Source organism: Podarcis gaigeae, assembly GCF_964106915.1.
Source record: "Podarcis gaigeae genome assembly, chromosome: 7".
Lineage (NCBI taxonomy): Eukaryota > Metazoa > Chordata > Lepidosauria > Squamata > Lacertidae > Podarcis > Podarcis gaigeae.
The window spans coordinates 44,266,982-44,287,642 of record NC_139683.1 but is presented as its reverse complement, the minus strand read 5'-3'; the positions used below and the strand labels follow the sequence as shown (position 1 = coordinate 44,287,642).

Here is a 20,661-nt window from a genome sequence, read left to right as displayed (position 1 = left end):
CTCTCACGCTCCTTACTTTCCTGTGCGTAGATCATGTATAGTCTGTAAAATGACTCAACGTTAGCTATTTAAACACATTCAAAGTTCTGAAGGGATCATATAATTGTAGAGTTGGAAGGGACGCCAAGGACCATCTAGTCCAACTGATTCTCTTCCTCAGCTTCCTGCCCCTCCTTCTGTCCCTCCAGAATTTCATTCTCACACAGTAGCAAACCCACAGGGGATCCCAGCAGGCATCCCCAAACTCAGCCTTCCAGCTGTTTTAGGACTACAGTTCCCATCATCCCTAGCTAACAGGACCAGTGGTCAGGGATGATGGGAAGTGTAGTCCCAAAACAGCTGGAGGGCCAAGTTTGGGGGTGCCTGCACTGGAGAGAACCACACAGCCTCTCCAGATTTTCCAGCTCTCGCTCTCTCCCTGTATCATGTTGTAAATGAGCCTTCTTCAGCTTCATGGGGAAAGGGGAAGGATGGAACTCCTGCTGCCATTCACGTTTTCACCTTTCTCTCCAGCTGAAGCCCAGACATGTTGAGAGGCTGGTAGCCTCAATGGCGCCTCTATAGAGGCTTCACCCAGGGCAGAAACCCTGGCTAGACCCCCCTCCCCCTAGCCATGGCTCTACATCAGCAATCATAGCTGCCAAAAGTTGGGAGGGGGGCAGAATCTCACAGCTGGAGCCCAAAATCACAGGAATGTAGAATCATAGAATTGTAGAGCTGGAAAATGACATACCATCATGTTTCTCTAGGCTTCAAGTGCAATTCTTTGCAGATTTCTCAGAACAGGAAGAAGCCAAAAAGCTCCTCCAGCTCTAACACTATAGAGTCCAGAATCCAGACCAACAACAGTGTACTATATTACCAACAGAAGAAAAGATGGCATACTCTGGGAAAGCAAAGGGCACAGCGATGGCAGGCTACACAATACGGGAAGTCCCAAAGGTGCTTGTAAACAGTCAGTACCACTCATGGCAGAGAGAAAGGAAGCCAGCTCTCCTTGTAGCCTTTTTAGAATTACCTGAGGAAGAGCTTGTGGCTGCTTGAAATGTACTGGACGTTTAAAGAGGAATTGCATTTCAGATATTTATAACCACCTTTGGGGGGGCATTTCTTTGTGTATATCAAATGGCTCGGGATGACTAAAGCAAGTGAGCCAAGACACGTTTCAGGGGATTATTTTATGTTCCTTGAGATAGTTCCTCAAGTCAGGCAACAGGGATTTATATCAAGCCAGTGCAACTTGCAACCCACCAAGCTGAAACTGCCCACCAGCCATATATTGTGGCTTGCCAGGTGCTTGACAACTTTCTTATTTTTGCAGACCCAGGCAAGCAGCAAAACCAGATTTACAGAGCATATTTGCATAGCTTGTAAACTGTGTTTGGATGGGCGGGCCATAGCTTGTGCTGGCCTGATTTATAGCATTCACTGAAACACACACCAATATTTGGATTTTTAGTATTTGATTTAAGATGTTTTTTAATATGAAATATCTATCAGATCTGAAACAATGCACAGATGCTCCCAAGGAGCTTCGTGGGTTTCTCTTGCTTCAGTGAACTGTAAATGTGGTTTATCTGTAATAATGCAAGAGTATCTCAAAAGCAACTATTTTTGTCTAAGCAACTGAACCAGCTTAATTCATCCTGCCAGACCAATGCAATGCTATAAATAAACTACAGTGACTACAGGTGAAAGCAGGTGAAGCTTCTCTGAAGGCAAGAAATATATGGAGTTATATTTTGCTCATCCCAGAAAATGGATAGGCAGTTTTGGCACAGTGTACTGCATCCATACAGCAAATCCCTGAACAGAATTAAGGCAAGAATCGGAAAGGGTGGGGTAGGCATCAGTTAAGAAGCAAAACAAAGGGCACAATTTGAAATCAATCAAGGCATCCCAGAGATTTTACAGAAGTAAAAAGAGAATGCTAATCTGCTGTATCGGCCCCTGATGATCATAAATATGTTAAACGATATACAGTGGTACCTCAGGTCACATACGCTTCGGGTTATATATGCTTCAGGTTACAGACTCTGCTAACCCAGAAATAGTGCTTCAGGTTAAGAACTTTGCTTCAGGATGAGAACAGAAATTGTGTTCCAGCGGCACAGCAGCAGTAGGAGGCCCCATTAGCTAAAGTGGTGCTTCAGGTTAAGAACAGTTTCAGGTTAATAACAGACCTCCAGAACGAATTAAGTACTTAACCCGAGGTAACGCTGTATACCTGGAGAGGGGAGAGCAGTAAATTGGTACAAGAACCATATTCAGGGTAGACCAACCCTTCAAAAACTGCATGCCAAAGTCGTCTCCAAACATGCACCAAACATACAAACCACACCCATTTGCAGGCATATAGCTAGGGCTCTCTCTCTCACACACACAGCTTGCTTGATCAGGTCAATATCCCTTGTAGTCCAGTATCCTCACAGTAGCCAGCCAGATGCCTGTGGGAGGCCTGAAGCAGGATGAAGGCCCAACAGCATCCTACTCATTTGTGACTCCCAGCAATTGGTATTCAGAGTCATGTTGCCTCTGATCATGGAGGGTGAACACACACAGAGGCACATAAAGCTTAAGCCTCTCCAAACAGCACAGCTGAAATAAGGTGATTTCTCCCATGGCTGGTGGACCACTTCAAACACAACTTGCTGCTCCCTACTATATATACCAGGCATCCCCAACCTTTGGCCCTCCAGATGTTTTGGACTACAATTCCCATCATCCCTGACCACTGGTCCTGTTAACTAGGGATCATGGGAGTTGTAGGCCAAAACATCTGGAGGGTCGCAGGTTGGGGATGCCTGATATATGCACACAGGATGGTCCCCTGCTTTAAAAAAAGAAAGAAAAAAGACTGGGATGCTGGACATCCTACATGCCAATGCTTCAGTGTGTCAATCCTAATTTTCCTGTGATTGTTGTGGCATTCATTCAATGGGACCAATTTCTCAGTAAGGTTGTGTTCCTCCTCTGACTTCAGAGAAAAATAGCTTAATGAAACTAATGCCCAAATCATTGGAGCGGTGCCCAATCACAGAGAGCACATCTACAAATCAATTATGGATGTGCTGGATCAGTGTCTTGTCTTGGGAATGGACTGGGTGAGAGCCAACAAACTGAAGCTCAATCTAGATAAGACTGAGGCACTGTTAGTGGGTGGTTCCCTAGACTGGATAGGTGGAAGATCGCCTGCTCTTGATGGGGTTACATTTCGTCTGAAGGAGCAGGTTCATAGCTTGGGAGTGCTCCTGGATCCTTTGCTGTGGCTCGAGGCTCAGGTAGGCCACCTGAGTGGCATGGAGTGCCTTCCATAAGCTTTGGCTGGTGGCTCAACTACACCCCTATCTGGACAGGGATAGCCAAATGTCTGTTGTCTATGCTCCAGTAACCTCTAGGTTAGATTACTGCAACATGCTATACATAGGGCTGCCTCTGAAGATGGTTCAGAAACTTCAGTTAGTGCAGAATTCAGCGGTCAGGTTGTTCACTGGGGCAAGATGGTTTGAGCATATTACACCGATCCTGGTCCAGCTGTACTGGCTGCCAATTAGTTTCTGGGCCCAATCCAAAGCTCAATGACAGCCTCTTCCCAGATGAACTGATCCAGACCATGTGATCATCATCTGAGTTTGAAAGATGTCAGCATCTTTGTGTCTGGGTGACTTGCCTAAACTAAAACATTTTAAGTGGTGTCACTAGCAGGGTGGATAAAAATCAATGATTTAAAATATATATCAAAAAAATCAGATTTTTAAAATTTAAATTGGATTTGTTTAATTTAAATTGGATTTTTTAATTTAAATTGGATTTTTAAAAATAAAATGCTTTTGGAGGAAAATATTTTCTAAAGATAGTTTTCTATTTAAGTTACATAATAGTCCAAAGGCTATTCATCGGGGGAAAACGATTTGTTTTAAGTTTTTCATGTGTGCTAAAACTCAGTCTAAGTTTTGTTTTTTGTTTTTTAAACCATTTAACCACATCAATTAACAAACCTGGATACATATGCTATAATGTTATTGTTTTAGCTAAATAATTGTTTAAATTGTTTTTAAGGAAATGATTATTTTTCTCCTTCCAATAAAGTACAGCAGAAAAGTTGTCCAAATATAAACAATTAAATTATTAAATCTCACAATAATTTCATAATTATCTGTCTTACTGACTAGTGATTTAAATCGTGATTTAAATCGATTTGATTTAAATCAAATACACCCTGGTCACTAGGCAGGGAGTTCTGAACACTAAAAGTTTGATTTCTTACAACTGTGGAATGTGTTTCATGTGGTACCTGTAACAGTACCAGTTCTACAAACCAAAGGGTGTGTGTGTGTAGCAGTTAGCTACTTTCACAGCTTTACGTGTTCCAGACTGGAGAAAGGCTCAAATATAAAACTACAAATTGAGTGATTGAATAAATAAAGTGATCTAGTGTTTCTGTCCTATCATGTTTGGAATTCACGATTTTGCCTATGCAAACAGTGCCTCAGCTGGAAACAGAGGGCAAGTTGGATCTTTTACCATTGACATTCTAGTTTCTCTCCAGAACATAGTGGTGCTATTCTTATGCTATCGTAGGCATCATTCACACTTAGCTACCAGCTAATACATGTTGTATGATTTACTGCATACAATAAATAAAAACATGTCTCAATTACTCTTGCATAATGAAACACAAAATGATATAATGAATCTTCATAATATTTATCTGCTTGCTATATGAGGCTTAATATTAGCTGGTGCGATTTAATGGAGTTTTTAATCGATTAAAGGCTAGAAGCCAGAGGCTTCTCAGAAGAGACAGACGCAAAGAGGTTGAGAGAGAAATAAAAATGGCTCAACAATTAATTGCCAATTATTGCAAAAAGGTTTAATCATATGTATATACCAGCATAGTGCCTTATATTTTAGTACTGTAACAGCAGTTAAAGCTGACCCCTGTCACTGAACCAGTGCTGGTTACGGTAGTTCAGCATCAAGTCAAATCTTAGGTCTCAATCAGAGGTTTAATCATGATCACATCAGTTTCGCAACCAGATGGTAAATACAATCATTTGTCTAGTGCATGGGTAGCCACCACGGTGCCCTCCAGATACTGAACTACAACTCCCAACAGGTCCAGCCGGCACGGACAATGGTCAGGGGTGATAGGAGTTTAGTCTAACCTCTGGAGGGCACTATGTTCACAACCCCTGGTCTAGTGATAGTACACCATTTCTTTCAGTCCTTTAAAATTGCAAACCACCTTGGGTGCCTTGGAAAGGAAGATGGCACATAAGTGCAATGAGTGAATAAGATATGGAGTATTTTAGCCGAGCATGGCAAAATTCTCCTCATCACCTTGCCGTACCTTGTGTTACCCCTTCCCAACCTTCACTGGAGGGTTGTGGGATCTTTCTGGGCAGCATGGGCACTGCGGTGACAGAGGAAAATGCTGAGAAGATGGCCTTCCTCCCTTCTGCCAGTGGGATGTTCCATTGGGCTCTCTACTGAAGTTGCACAGAAGCAATGTTGGGGGTGTATGATAGTTGTTTCAAAAGTGCTCATATTTACATCTTTTTTAAAAAACAACAACAAACAAACCCAATGTATCAAACAATTTTAAAAAGCCTTTTAAAAAACTGCAGCTGGACTACGCAAGTATTAGATACAGCAAACCAGCAGCTGGACTACGCAAGTATTAGATACAGCAACCCATTTTCCTTTAGAAAACCAGTGCCCAAAAGTCAGGGGTTATAACAGGCTGCCCTTAGGCATGTACTTTACAAGTTTCAGCAAATGACACTGAATCCAAATTGTACTGAAATCACTTCCCTAGAATTCACAACATATGGTCCATTAAGCAGTAACTGGCACACTGATATTTCAGAGCCACCTTCAATGCTTTCTTCATTTGAAGAGGGCAGGCAGGCGGGCGGGGGTGGGGGGTGGGTGGGGAGGGGATGCACATGCTTCTGACACACCAAAAAAGAAAGGGGGAAGAGAGAAGACAGGTCTTCCAAAGTGGCTGAAAAATCTACAACATAACTAATTAGGTTCCAACTTCTAACACAATAGTTGGTGTACTAGGGTCTATTATCAAGTTTATAGCTAAAGGCAGCAGACAATACAACCCTACATTCAATTTAATTACAGCCCATGGCTTTTGCAGCAGTGGCGCATTTCAAAGGGTTTAACCACTCATTTATTTCTAGCCCATACATAAAATAAGTCAGCTCACACTGTCATACAGATTCACCAATTAAAAATGAGCATTTTCTGATCTCTGGGTCTCTGCAAGGAGAACAGTGAGCAAAAAAAAAAAAAGAGCCCTTTTCAACAGCAAAAGCACAGAAGCTTCATTTAATAGGGAAAATGCTTTCAGGCACCTGCAATTCTAGTTTGTGCATTAGGACTTTGATGTTCATATACTGAGGGTAGTGAATTATTTAACTATCTGAGGAGAGGGGTTTTTTTGTGAGGTGCTACTTCAGCTCTCCAGCCATAATTTTCTTGCCTCTCCTGATGGCACCCATGCAGACTGATCAAGTCTGGCCAAGACACAAAATATTAAACATTCTCTGGCTCAGTTTTTAATGACTGTTGCATACAGACCACTCAGCTTGAAAACGTAAATGTTTTATTCAAGTATTGTGCAAAGAAATGGACTTAAGAGAGGCATCACATAGGTGAAATGACAAAAGGTTAACGAGGTAGGATATTACTCTGGCACTTGTTACCCCAAAAATATGGGAACTTCTTGCCTTCCTAACTAACATAAAATTCTGTATTAAAGTCAGCGGGTGGCATTCAAGTCTAGCCCTACTCAGATTAGACCCATTGAAATTAATGGGCATGATTAAATTAGTGTGATTAATTTCAGTGGGTCTACTTTGAGTAGGACTTAGTTGACTACAACCTGATGCGGTATAGTGATTTAAGAACATTGGACTAGGACCTGTGAGACCAGGGTTCAAATCCTAAGTGGAAAAAAATGGGTTGTAGGGCCAGAAAAGCTGGCATGAAAACTCATATAAATTCATGTGTCATGAGTTCATCTCACCCATGCTTCAGTTGCCTCCAGACTGAATTATTGTAATGCTCTCTACATGGGGTTGCATTTGAAACCTAGGAAGATGCAACTGGTCCAAAATCTGGAAGCTGGACTTTTGTCTGGCACTCAAAAGAACTTTGATATTATGTTAGTTCTAGCTTCCTATTTCCTTCTGAGCTTCACTCAAAATGACAGTATAGTCTCCAAAGCCCCAAACAAACACTTTCAATCTAGGTTAACTTAAAGAGTACTTAGTCTAATACCTGTGAGAACAAAAGTTCAAATTATTGTCAGAAACCTTGCACTTGGTGCAATCCTGGGAGAGTTGATGAATGATATTTTCTGTGGTGACAACATGATTTTGGACTGCTCTCCCAACTGAAGTTCAACTGGTTCCCTCTTTGTGCATCTTTCACCAGAAATAGAAGATGCTTCTTATTCCACTGGTTTTCGATATGTAACACATACGTTTTATTGCTGCCAGATTTAATGTATAACATCTTTAACCCTTGCTACTTGTGGTTAGGCTCTTACTTTGTTGGTTTCGTATTGCTTTTAGACATTGTTTGTTAACTGTGCTTATTATATTATATTACAATCATGTTGTTTGCCTCTCTTGGTAGAAAACCAGAAGATAAATATTAACAACTTAGGCTCAGGTGTCACAGCCATCTCAGCAGGTGGCAGCCACAGAAAAACAGCAACTTTGTGTGGACTTCCAGCTACATCAGCAAGCAACAAAACAGGCATCACAATCTACTGTCAGGTGTGGGGTTCAGCCGATTTGACTTTTGATATGCCACTGACTAAAGCTGAATCCTGTCTATAGCAGCGGATGTCTACAGTTGCTTCACCCCTGACACAGCTTATTGTCAGCACAGGGCAGCTGTCTCCCAGAGGCTACCATGGGCGGATGTGATTATGGTATGCTTATTTGCATTCAAATCATCTGACTATAAGAATGACTAATAGCATGTTTAAGAACAGGACATAAAACCCTTAGCTAGACAGTGCAAGGTGCTACTGTATGTCATTTTTAATAATTACTGTAATCGTTTGTCTTTCTATATTGAATTCCTTTGATGTAGTGGTCTTGTCTTGAGCAATCTCCAGGTCCACAGTGATAAACAAATGAAGTTGAATAATTAACCCAAAGATATTAATTACCTCAGTCACACTGACTCTCCTTCCTTATATACAAAACACAGCATGGTTAAGCCCTGGTCTCACTCTCTGACAACCCAGCCTTATGCTCTTTCTAACTGCAAAAGGACCAGCAGCTACGAATGAATAGTAATCCATGCAGTACCCTTTGTATCCAAATACATCTATGCTACAACAGAAACATGCATCTCATGTTCCCATTACAGCCCTGACTAATGTCAATCTAGTCTCTTACGTTAATTTCTAAACTTTAATAAGTAAACTCAAAAAGGACTGATTAGATACCTCTTAATAGCTGTTGCACTGCACTATTAGAGATCTTGATCATTTATGAAAAATGAATACACAAGTATGCAACAGACAATTTAAAAACCTCATTCATCAGTCCCAACTATGTTATTGCATCACTGTAGCACTTCAGAAGCAAAAAGACTGAAGTCAAGGTCATGGAGGCTCAGCCACATATGATTAAAATACTATAATGCCTCCTGTGTCTGCTACCTAAAGCGATAGCAGGATCAAAGGAACATTTAGTATGCCTTCTCCTCATTTCATTGCTGCATCCTACAATGCCCCTGTATCTCATACACTAAAAGATATCTCCATAGAACAAGAAAAGATATCTTAGTATGAAAGAGAAAGGTGGATGTAGTAACAGTTATCAAAATCTTGAACTTGGCATTCCTGAAATACCAGTACATTTACATCTGGTAGCTACTGGCACATTAAGTTATCTGAATATGTTTATGTCAGTATTTTATGCAGCAAACGTAACTGAAATGTTTCCTGTGTCTAGCTGTGAACAAAAAGTCACCCACATTTTACATGTTTGCTCTGGATATCTCCAGTATTATACTGGTATACACAGAGTAAGTGTGGATAGACCCTTAATTACACATATGACCCAAGAAGTCAAATGCACACACATATAAAACACACACATGCTTTCCTCTTCTCAAAGAATGGTCTCAAACAGTTTCATTCAAAAGTTTTAGGCCTGACTAGATGAGAAGCCATCTGCAGACCCAAGTATACCACTTTGAGCTCCATGGAGGAAGGGTAGGATAGAAGCATAACCAGCAGATATTCTATTCAATGAGCAAAGGAATGTACAACCTGAGCAATCCTTGCACAGTGTGTTTTCATTCGCAAAAGAGAACAGGAAGCCTTCATATGCAAATGTGGGGGGTCATGCCCACTGTAGTATCATAGTGGCTGGTCACTGGATTCAAAGTAATATATATTTAATTTCATACATCAGAGCCTAGGCATACATAAGTGTCAGGATGCCGATATTACAAATTATAAGAGCACCAAATATGTTCATCAAGTAACTCTAGGTGAAGCCTTAACTTTCTTGATTTCAGGGAGATCAATACTTTACCTCTAGTCTTCACCTAAAACTAGAGTGCACCATTTATTTTTAGACTCGTATTACTGGCAGCGTGTACATCTTTATAATACTGAGAGTCAATAAAACTATCAGTCTATGACCTTCAAGACCTTGAAGCTATCATGAAAGCAGCAATATTTGTCAGCCACGGAATTCAGTGGCATACCACTTGATGAAGTCAACTCAGTAATGACCTGGAAAGTCTATGTTTATAATTAAGCAATAACTATTGTGGGTCAAGTCATTTCCTCTAGATTAATGGCCAGCTACAACATTTGATGGCTTAAGGTAGTGCTTTGGGCTTATTCACCCAGCCATCCATTTCTTCAAACAACTCTATGACTTTATCATTATGGCTATTTTCATTTTAAGAGACAGCAGTGAAAGACTCTTAGAGTGCAACCCTAGCTATGTATGTTCAGAAGTAAGCCCTACTGAATTCATGTTTACACAGAAGTAAGTCCTACTGCTTACTCCCAGGTACATGGGGTTAGGATTGCAGACTAAATTTATTTTCCCATATTTCAAATGCTTTCAGGGCCAGCCATGAAAAAAGGGGATGGGAATTCTGCAAGTGTTTGCAAAATAGTAACTGCAGATAGAACGGTTAGTAGACAGAGCCTATTGAAATTGTTTCTTTTGCTTAAGAAAAAAATCACACTTTTAATGCACAAAGCAAATGAAAATATTTATCCCCATGTAGAAATGAGTGGACAGTCAATTACCCTACCTAATCCTAATCTAGAATACGCCCAAGCACACATAAAATAGGGGATTACTATTAAAGTACATTTTAACATCTTCCAATCTCACTGAATGCTCATTTATTGGGGGGGAAATATAAACACAGAAACAACAGATGTCTTTATTCTATCTACCGCATATACAATTTCATCAGCAGTCTGACTTTTCCTCTTATCTGAAATGTCTGATTTAGCAGTCAGCAGCACTTAAAATAACTACAAAAACTAAGTTCACCTTAGGTAAGCTTCTTACTTACGCAGTTCGGGGAACACAATTATAAATTATTGGTTAAAGGGGCTTTATAAATTATGTGGTAAAAGTGATTCGCAGCTTAACGAGCAGTTCCTCTTACTAACTGCAGTAACATAAGGTGGTGAACTACTACACTTGCATACAAATATACTTCTTTTAAGATGGATTGTCTTTTTTATTTCTTGCTCACAGACATGCAACATAAGAACACAACTCTGAAAGACGTTTTCAACCATCCATCCCAACTTTTGATAATCTCATGCCGACTATATATAAGATGTAGTTTCTTTCATCAACAAGCTAGAATAAAAACATTATCCACACATCAGCAGATCTCTAGTCATTCACAGCTATAAGATACACGCAGCAGGAGACCAAAGTACAATACTCTACTCAAGTGGCCCCAAACTCCAAACAGTAAAGAGAGGTCACATGTATTTTACAGAAGACAGATGCTGATGCAGCCATTCACAAAAAGGCCCATTCTTCAATTAGCCTTCAGGCTGGCTGATTAGCTGGCAAACTCCTCTGAAAGGGTCAGTTTGTACAAAACTGGTATTTCCACTTTGGAAATTGCTCAGGCATGTCATATACCTGTACCCACAGAATAGAGCTCTTTCAAAGCTTAGACTGAATTCATTGTTAATGCTGGAGACCAGACCATCAGGAGGTTTAAGAGTCAATTGCAGCAGCTTGTAATAACATTGTTGACACAAATGTATTTTATAGGATGCTTTTTTTTACAGCGAGGATCCTTATATAGTGGCAATATGGGAAGTGATATAATATGTGATTAAGATCCAATTACTCATACAGTAACTGGTTTTCAAAAAACCCCACCTATGCCCCAATTTAACAAGGCAAAAGGAGTGGACATGTGAAATCAATTTTACGGAGTGGGGAGGGACTTATGAAATCTGAAGCCTTCCAGCTCCCATTGCTGATGAGGACTTAAGCTATTTAGATTGTCAAGGATACGAACATTTAAACAAGGTCTCAGAAACTTTTAAAATGACTTTTGACTCACTTTCTGAAACTCTGACTTCACTTAGGTTCTCCAGCAGCTAAATTCTGTCCTTTGGTATATAGTGGATGGGGGCTGAATGTAATTTAAAAAATGCTTCTCCTCCAGATTTCTCTGATAGCATAGTAGAATGGGAAGGGACCCTGAGGATCATCTAGTCCAACCCCCTGCAATGCAGGAATATGCAGCTGTCCAAACCTGCAACCTTGGTGTTGTCAGCATCATGCTCTAACCAACTGAGCTATCCAAGTCAGGACAGTTATTGACCCAAGCAGAGGTGGAGGAAACCAGGAAAGTTTCCTCCAAATCACCTCTCCTCCAGATTTCCCATGGGCCAAAGCTAAAAGTCAGGACAGTTATTGTCTCAAGTTTCCAAACTTGCCCTAAGATAGCTTCCTCTGAATCTGAACTCTGGAGGAGGCTGCCTACAGTGGGCTGCAACATGCACCAGCCTTATGGCCTGGAATTCCCTGAAGCTGACAGGAGGAGTTGGGAAAAGGAAAAGGTGTGTATGGGGGGAGGGGGGATAAAGTTTTTTCTCTTCTTTTCTTTTTTTGTTACCTGTGTGGGGGAAACCATAGCAGGTGACATGACAGTGGGAGAGTTGGTGCTTCTGTGCCCATTGGCCTCGGGGATGAGGAGTGGCAAGGGGTCGTGTTTCACTGAGACCACCACCACAGACGCCGCCGCCGCCGCGTCCAGGGGCTCGGCCGGCCTCAGGCAGAGTCTTTTGGGGGACGAGGAGGGGCCGCAGGCGTCGCCCCCCGCCGCGGCCCCGCCCCCCGCCGCGTACATCGCCTCATAGAGGGAGCGCTTGGCGGGAACCACGACGGCCGCCGCTTCGGCCTTGACGCCGGCGAGGTCGTCGCCGTCTTTGGGGAGGACGTAGGCGCCGTTGTTGGCGGGCGGCGGCGGCGCGGCGCGGGCCCTGCCGTTGAGGTGGGCGTAGCAGCCCCCTCCGCCGGCCGCGGCGCCCGAGGGCAGCTTGGTGCCGATGCCGGCGATGCTGTTGAGGGTGGCGATGGAGACGGCGCCGATGCAGTGGTTGGTGTAGGTCTTGGAGAGCTTGGCGGCCTTGGAGAGCATCTGCATGCGGGTGCCCAGCAGGTTCTTGCCGATGGCCTTGTTCTCGTACCAGGTGACGTCGCCCTCGCTGCAGTGGTCCCGCGGGCGCTGGAAGAAGGCCTTGCAGAGCGGGTTGCGCTTGGCCAAGTACTTGACGAAGCTGGCGTAGGGGCAGAACTCCGTGCCCGTCTCGTACATGCGCGGCAGGTTCTCCTCGTCGCTGCTCTCGGCGCGCTTTTTGCTCCACGACGACGAGCGCGACTTGTGGTAAGGCCCCAGGGCCTTGAAGTAGACGAACTTGCGGCCGTCCTCGTCCATGGCCAGCCCGAAGGAGTCCTCCTCCAGCTCGCGCTGGTTCTCGCGCCCGCGCGTGCAGAAGTACATGCACGTCTCGAACCAGACCTTGTTGAGGAGCCCGAAGGGGCTCTGCGTGCTGAACACGCTGCAGGTGTACAGCTTGCGCAGGTCGGCGCGCGTGATGGCCTGCTTCTGCACCACCGGCCCGGCTCCCTGCTCCTCCAGCTTGCGGATGACGGCGGCCAGCGTCAGGTTGGCGGCGCGCAGCTCGGGGTCCTTGGTGAGGTCCAGGGTGCGGCAGTAAGGCGGCTCGTTGAGGTAGCGGTTGAGCGAGCTGCGGATGCTGATGAGCGACGACTTGGAGTAGAGCTGCCCGCTCTTGGAGCGCGCCTCGGCGTAGAAGGAGCGCAGCACCCGGCACAGCGCCCCCTTGTCCATGGTCTCGAAGTCCGGGCTCTGCGCCTTCTCGCTCAGGTACTCGCGGAAGATGCGCACCGCGTAGCGGGTGGCCAGCCGCGTGTTCTCGCTCAGGCGGGCCCGCTCGGGGCGCTGCAGCAGCAGCTCCGCCTCCGGGTCCGAGTCGTCGGCGGGGCCCGCGGCGGGCGCCTGGCCGGCCAGGGAAGCGGCGGCGGAGGCGGCAGCGCCGCGGGCGCTCACGGGCACCGAGGGGGCGCCCCCTGCCGAAGCCCCGACGCCGCCGCTGCCGCCGCCGCCAACTCCCCGGACGCCTCCCAGGCGGCCCCGGACGCCGCAGACGGCCGCCGCCGCCGCCGAGTCCAGCAGCACTCCGGTGCCCTGGTCCATACGGATCATATGGCCCGGCTCCTCCGAGGCGGCCCACTCCAGCCCCATCATCATCATCTCCTCCTCTTCCTCCTCCTCCTCCTCCTCGTCGTCGTCCAACAGCAGGATCCCTTCCTCGGCTCCCTCCTCGTCCCCCGTTATCTGCACCTCCTGGATCTCATCCTCGTCCTCCCCGTCCTCGTCCTCCCCAGCGCTGCAATAGTGGAGGGGCCGGTGGGGGCCGCCCCGGCCGGGCTGCCGGTCCCCCGCATTGTTCTCCCCGCCGCCACCTGCACCGCCGCCCCCTCCTCCTGCGCCGCCGCCGCCCCCGGTGCTCCAGTCTCCGCCGGCGCCGCCGCTGCCAGGCATTCTCGCCATATTGCCGTCTCCCTGCCAGTCCTCGGGCAGGGCGCATGCGCTATATTGGACCGCAGCGCTGGAGAGCTTTTGTGTTTAATGACCTTCAGCTACCGGGAGGCAAAGCTGGGCTCTTAAAGGGGCCGCGCGCTCCCAGTGGTTGTGGCTGATGTGCGAGGAATGGAGTGGGGAAGCCGGACTGGAGAGGAGGAGAGGACGGGGAAGAGCGAGGGGGAGACCGACCGAGAGGGAGACTCGCCACCGAACAAGGCGCAGCAGCAGCTTGGAAGCCTTCCATCGCCCAGCGTTGCGCTTCGCGCGAGGCGATCGCCATGCAAAGGGTTACTTTATATCGGCCCGTGCATGCACCCGGGAGAAGGGGAGGCTGGGACTGACAGATCCACTCACCCAGCCTCAGCGCGCGGTGCCAGCTGCCGTCCGCTAAGTGATGCCCGAAGAACAGCCCGGCAGCCCCCACATTCTCATGGCTTACGCGGGGAAGGGGCGATTTACCCCACCCCCACCACCCACTGGCGGTGCCCACTGGAGGGGTGGGGTGGGGGTCAGAAGTAGGGAGGGGGAGCGCAGCTGCAGTAACAGCGGCAGGTGAGATCGGAACGAGAAGGGGGGGGGGCAGCAGGCGGCTTTTCGCACAAGGCAGCTCCTCCCTACGGATTCCTGGCAGCCAAGCGCGGAAACGCGGCGGAGGCAGCAGCAGCAACAGCAGCTTGGAGTTGACTCCGGTAGAGGAGAAACTTCTCGGATCGTCTGCACTTCTCGGCGGCTCTCCCTCCTTCCCACCCCTCCCTCTTCCTCTCCCCGGCCATCCCACCTACCACCCCCCACCCCCACGCCGCCGCTCCATCCAAAAGGGGGAAGGGGGGGGGAGAGAGAGAGAAAGAGGCCACTCTGGCTGCATACCAGGCGCGTCGATCTCACGGCGAAGGCATCGAGCAGGCTTCTCCAGCCAGCCGGCCAGACACGTTAGGCTGCGGCTGGGATCGGAGAGGGCGAAGCTGGCGGGGAGGCAGCTGACTAGTCCGGAAAGAGCGAAAGCGAGAGAGAGACCGACCGAGCAGGGGAGCCGGAGCGGGTCCCAGGAGTGCCCTTCGCCGCCGCCGCCGCTGCAGATCTTAGGGGGGCGATGTGGGGAGCCTGCGAGTGGTGCCGGGCCGGCTGTGTACCAAAGAAGGAAGCCCGCTTGTTTCCTGCCTGGCGCTAATAAGCCGAAGGAAGCCAGCAGCGAGGAGCAGAGAGGAAGCCGCCAGGGCTAGTAAAACCCACACAGTCCGCAGCCAAGAGGCAAATCCAGAGCTATTCCCAGCCTGCGGGGACAGGCAGCTGCAACACTCGCGCGCTCACACACACACACAACGGGGGGGGGGGGGGGAGAGGGAGAGAGAGAAGGCACAGCCTAGCCCTGCAGAGCTCAGCCATCAACATTTCTCTTTCTCACATACACGCACAGATCCACCTCCCCCCCTTCTGGCTTCCCGCAACCCTCGAACCATTTGTAGGTTTTCCAACAGGCATCTTTTCCTCTCTCTCTCTCCTCGCCGCTACCGCACCCCCGGGGCAATACGGGACTTTGCAAGCCCCGGCGCTGCCAAAAGCCGCCCTCAAGTTCAGTAGCCGCCGGAATCCCGTTACCGATTCACACGCACAGCCGCGCTACAGTTCATTTCCGCCTGCACTTCCAGCTGCCGCAAAGCCGTCCCTAACTTTAAGCGGTTGTTGCGCGGCAGCGGCGCCCCCGATCTTAAGCATTTTGCCGCTTTTATTTCAAAAAGAGAGGATGGGACGCGGGGCAGCGGGGGGAGGGGGGTTGGCAGTCGCGACACCCACAACGAAAGGGAGATGTTTCTAAGGCGGGTTTTAGCTAGGGGCGGCCAGACAGTTCTGGGCTGGGGGGGAAGAAGCACGTCTGAACTTGCCCAGGCGCTACACGCTGCTTTCTCGGGGAACACAAAGCAGGCGGCTCTCGCAAACTTGGCAGTGCCAAACTGACGCCACTGTGTCTTGGCATGGCACTCCTGCGAAGGGAACGAGTACGTTTTCTCTCTTTGCTCACCCAGCTCTTTCAATATCGTGCTTTTACCCTGAACAAAATTCTGGGGAAATCTTGCTAAGCTACAGACAAGTCACAACGAGCCATCGCAACATCCCAGATATGATTCACAGATAAGGGCAGAGATGACAGTTTACTGTTGTCCTGATCCCTAAGAAAAAGAGCAGGGAGGTAATACGAAAGCACCAAAGTGCACGCCGGTTTTTTTGTTTTGTTTTTTAAGTGTGAAAGGCATTTCGGGAAAAACAGATAACTGTCATTCAAAGTGGTTCAAACCACAGTATTGTACGCCTGAAGTCTCCATAATTCCAGCATATGGGATCCTGCTCTTTCTGACCCCCACCCAAGCCCCCCAAATTCGATGGGCATTGCCATTCAAATAGTGTCCATGTACCACATCATGTGATCGATTATGCGGGGCGGGGCTTACCTGTGCCGCCCCCCGCAATATTTTATTCAAGTTGCCACCCATGACATTTTGCGGAAAGCACTGTATTGTCACGGGATATATATATATTAAAAATGGTTTAGAAATTATTGTCATGCTCTATTATCTTCCTGCACGGCAGGACCAGATGGTTGGACGGTGTTCTCGAGGCTACCAGCATGTTTGACCAAGTTGCGGGAGGCGGTGGAGGACAGGGGTGCCTGGCGTGCTCTGGTCCATGAGGGTCACGAAGAGTCGGACACGACTAAACAACAACAACAACAACATTATCTTCCTACCACGAGTTCTCCATCCCTAAATTATGTAGTAATTGTCAGTGAGGTCAAAGCCATACTGCCCCGATTCTGAAGCCCAAACCCATGCTAGAAGTACCAGAATATAGAGATGTAGAATGACACATCTAAGCATGCATCCCATCAACAACACTAATACATGTACTCCTATGTGCATTCCAATGTTCAACCACCCAGCTTGATGCTCCTCATTTTCACCCACTGGTAGCTTCACTGCCAGTGTGGCAAAAGAGGAAGTGTCAGCCTTGTTGCTAAGGCAACAGGGTCAAACTTCCTCCTTCCACAAATACTTGCATGCCCATTCAAATACCCCCCCCCCCTTTTCAAAACGAGGAAGTTGTTTTGGAGAATGCAAAAATATCCATGACACTTGATGTCCAAGTATTGCTCAGGAAACAGGCCGGCTTTCTTGTGGGGTGGGGTGAGGGGAAAGAACCTCTTTGTTGTTACCTTATTCCAGAACATTTGGAGGGCACTGGTAGGCTACTCATCTCTTACATTCTACAATTACACTGTGATGCCAGCCAATAGCTTCCATATTGGGATAATCATAAACTTGAGCCAATGCACCTCTGGATGGTGAGTGGAAGCACTCCTGTGACCTCTGGTTGTCTGCATTGCTGCTGCATACTGCAGTGTTTCCCAACCTTGGGTCTCCAGCTGTTTTTGGACTACAACTCCCATCATACTTAGTGAGCAATACCAGTGGTCAGGGATGATGGGAAGTGTAGTCCAAAAACAGCTAGAGACCAAAGGTTGGGAAACACTGGCATACTGGTTAGTGAGCTTGGTGTGGTGCAAATGAACTAGCAGGAGTGTCAGATTGACTCCACCTGACCTTGTTGCTCCTTAGCCCCTCCCCACTCCATCCCAGTATGGAGGAACAACATGGATGGCCAGTGATCAGATGAATGCCACTGCCCCACCCTGCCATTGGCTACTATGACAGTGGTCTTTCTATCTGTCTGGATACAGTCATACCTTGGGTTACAGACACTCCTGGTTGTGCGTTTTCAGGTTGTGCACCGCGCCAAACCTGGAAGTACCGAAATGGGTTACCTCCTGGTTTCGGCGCTCACTCATGCACAGAAGCACTAAATCGCGCTTTGCACATGCGCAGAAGTGGCAAAGCATGACCCACGCGTGCACAGACGTGGCGCTGTGGGTTGCAAATGCTGTGGGTTGCGAATGTGCCTCCCGCACGGATCACATTCGCAACCCGAGCGTCAGTCTGGAAGGCAAACTGGTGCCCTCCAGATATTTTGGACTACGCCTCCCATCATTCCTAACAATAATTGGAGTCTAGCAACATCTGGTAACTTTCCATAGTCAAATAATACATACTTCTGTCAAAATAAGAAAATGCAAAAACTTGGATTTAGAATCTGATGAAACTTACTCCAATTTTTCAAAAACGACAACCACCTCACAATAAAGGTACTATTTTGCTGTCTAAAACACCCCATTTCTTTATTAGCACAGTCCGTTTATGTTTGCGTGAACTGGCAGTATTAAATGCCATGTAAGGAAAATGACTATTTTTGTAGCTGGCCCAAATAATTTGTTACACAGCAGATCAATCACTGGATTTCCTAAAGTAAACACTTTCAGAGGTACAGAGGAGAGTTTCATCACTCTCCTTTTATAAATTATGATCCTGTAACACTGTCTGTGTGGGTGTGGGGAAAGGTTTGGTACACTGCTATCACTTGTCAAATGTTTGGGTTGAAATATGTTGTGGAATAATTTGATTGCAAGTCTTTAGTTCAAAGGAGATGCTTGCAAGCCTGTTGTTAAAAAAAGCAAATAACACTTATCACTCTCTCAGCCTTGGAAAAACACAGTGTTGCAATTAAACATTGCAGGTGCACATTGTAGCCATTAACACATCCTGGAAGAAGATGTATCCGGTTATTTCAAGTCATTTGCTACAATCTGTTGAAGCATTTAACCCTTTCTGTAGCTCAGCCTGATACATAGGATGTTGCCCTAAACCAAATCAGACCACTGATCCATTTACGGTAACTCAGTTCAGTGGTACCTCGGGTTATGAACTTAATTTGTTCTGGAGGTCAGTTCTTATCCTGATACTGTTCTTAACCTGAAGTACCACTTTAGATAATGGGGCCTCCCACTGCTGCCACGCCGCCGCTGCACAATTTCTGTTCTCATCCTGAAGCAAAGTTCTTAACCCGAGGTACTATTTCTGGGTTAGCGGAGTCTGTAACCTGAAGCATCTGTAACCCGAGGTACCACTGTACTGAACTGGCAGCAGATTTCCAGGTGTCCGGCTGGAGTCTCTCTCAGCCCTATCTTGATCCTCAAGGGACTGAACCTCTGAATTTCTGATTGCAAGTGTGCACTCTGCTGTGGAGTTATAGTTCCTTTGTTATTTGTTAATCCATCTCTAGGAATACAGAGAAGGCTCCCTATCAAACATTCAAGGGTTCTTATTTCACTAGACCTGTGTGAGTTAAAAAAAGAAAAAAGAATACTACAAGACATTACTAGTTTGCTATAAAATCACTGATGTTAGATGTGTGCATGGCCCCCAAAGCGGTTTATTCATGATGTTAGGTGACAAGAAGCCATTGTGAGCAGGGCTTCAGCACCTTTAATTGTTGTGTTGTTGTTGTTTTTAAAAAGAAGCGTTTCTTGTGTCTGCATTTTCTTTCTCTGCACAATTATTTAGTGATGTTGTTGAAACTCCCTGTTGGAAATGCACATTTTGCCAGCTTGTAATACTTGCCCAGAATACGAAGCAAGCATGACAGCCATGATATATGTTATCTGGCTTGGATTCTAATCTGATCCAGAGAAGAAAAAATATTTTTTGTTGCAGCATTTTGTACCAACTGGAGATTCTGGCATCCCCACATGAAACATACTACAGTAGTTTAGTCTTGAAAGTAACTGAGTCTTATGTCGCCATGGCCTGATCCGCCCTGTGTTAAGGACAGGTGTGGCTGGTGTACCAGCCTAAGATAGGCAACAGTACAAGCTGCCGCCTGAACAACTAATAGCAAAGCTGGCTCAGGGAGCACTTCTACTCGAGCATAAAACCTCAACCCAAACAGGCCAAAAATCTTATTATTTTATCCACATCTCTACTGACCAGACTTGTCTGCATTAAGTTTCAGTTTCATAGCTCATATTCAGTCCTCCACTGATCTTGGGCACTGGTTGAGAACTGCCACAGCCACAAGAATAAAAATTATGAATTAATATTAAAAAGAGAAAAGAGCTTCCACAGCATATGTAGAATAAGAGAAAATGAGAGATGGAGCTGCATTTCCTCAGTGAACTCCAATCTCTGGTTGATCACCCCAGGAGTTCATGAAGATGTCAAACAGGGATAAAATTGGAATTTGCCCAGTACCATAAGCAGATAGCAGTACCTTCTGAGATCTCTCCTCCACAGAAGACAGCAAACACCATATATGGCATCTTCAAGGCCAACCCCAGATCAACAGACCAGGAGGTCTGAAATCAAAACCTCCCAGAGTTCCAGCAGAACTAACAAGGATGTATGCCATCTGTCTAGAACTCAATGTTGGTCATCAACCAAGGTGACCAAGGCAGTCTGGTTCTGGAACCAGATTGCAAAGGAGCCAGATTATCAGTTTCATACAGAAATATGTGGCCTCCTCCGGTTTAAAGTGTTATTCTGGATATGTGTGGTCAGTGTTCAGAACACTGGACACTGAAACCTAGCTTCTTTGTAGACCCACACAGAA

The 20,661-nt window shown here is 46.5% G+C and overlaps 1 protein-coding gene and 1 long non-coding RNA gene across 10 annotated transcripts in view; one reads left to right on the top strand and one right to left on the bottom strand.

The window, feature by feature from the left end:
- LOC310848799 overlaps nucleotides 1-20,661 on the top strand; it is a 244,473-nt gene that overhangs the window by 32,031 nt on the left and 191,781 nt on the right. The gene's annotated exons all lie outside the window — the stretch shown is intronic.
- Nucleotides 1-20,661, bottom strand: part of KCTD1 (potassium channel tetramerization domain containing 1) — a 75,756-nt gene that overhangs the window by 37,496 nt on the left and 17,599 nt on the right. For 2 of the 9 annotated variants that reach the window (XR_014566603.1, XM_083748248.1), the window contains exon 1: nucleotides 12,175-13,509. The exons of 1 other annotated variant lie outside the window; for it this stretch is intronic. Coding sequence is in view for 1 of the 8 variants with exons in the window: in XM_083748248.1 (XP_083604374.1) it covers nucleotides 12,175-13,413 (1,239 nt within the window). In the remaining 7 variants the exon portion in view is untranslated. Of the gene's footprint in view, nucleotides 1-12,174; nucleotides 13,510-14,523; nucleotides 14,926-15,036; nucleotides 15,731-20,661 lie in introns of those variants that run through there. 6 more of the 9 variants (XM_083748252.1, XM_083748253.1, XM_083748251.1 and 3 more) reach the window with 4 other exon arrangements.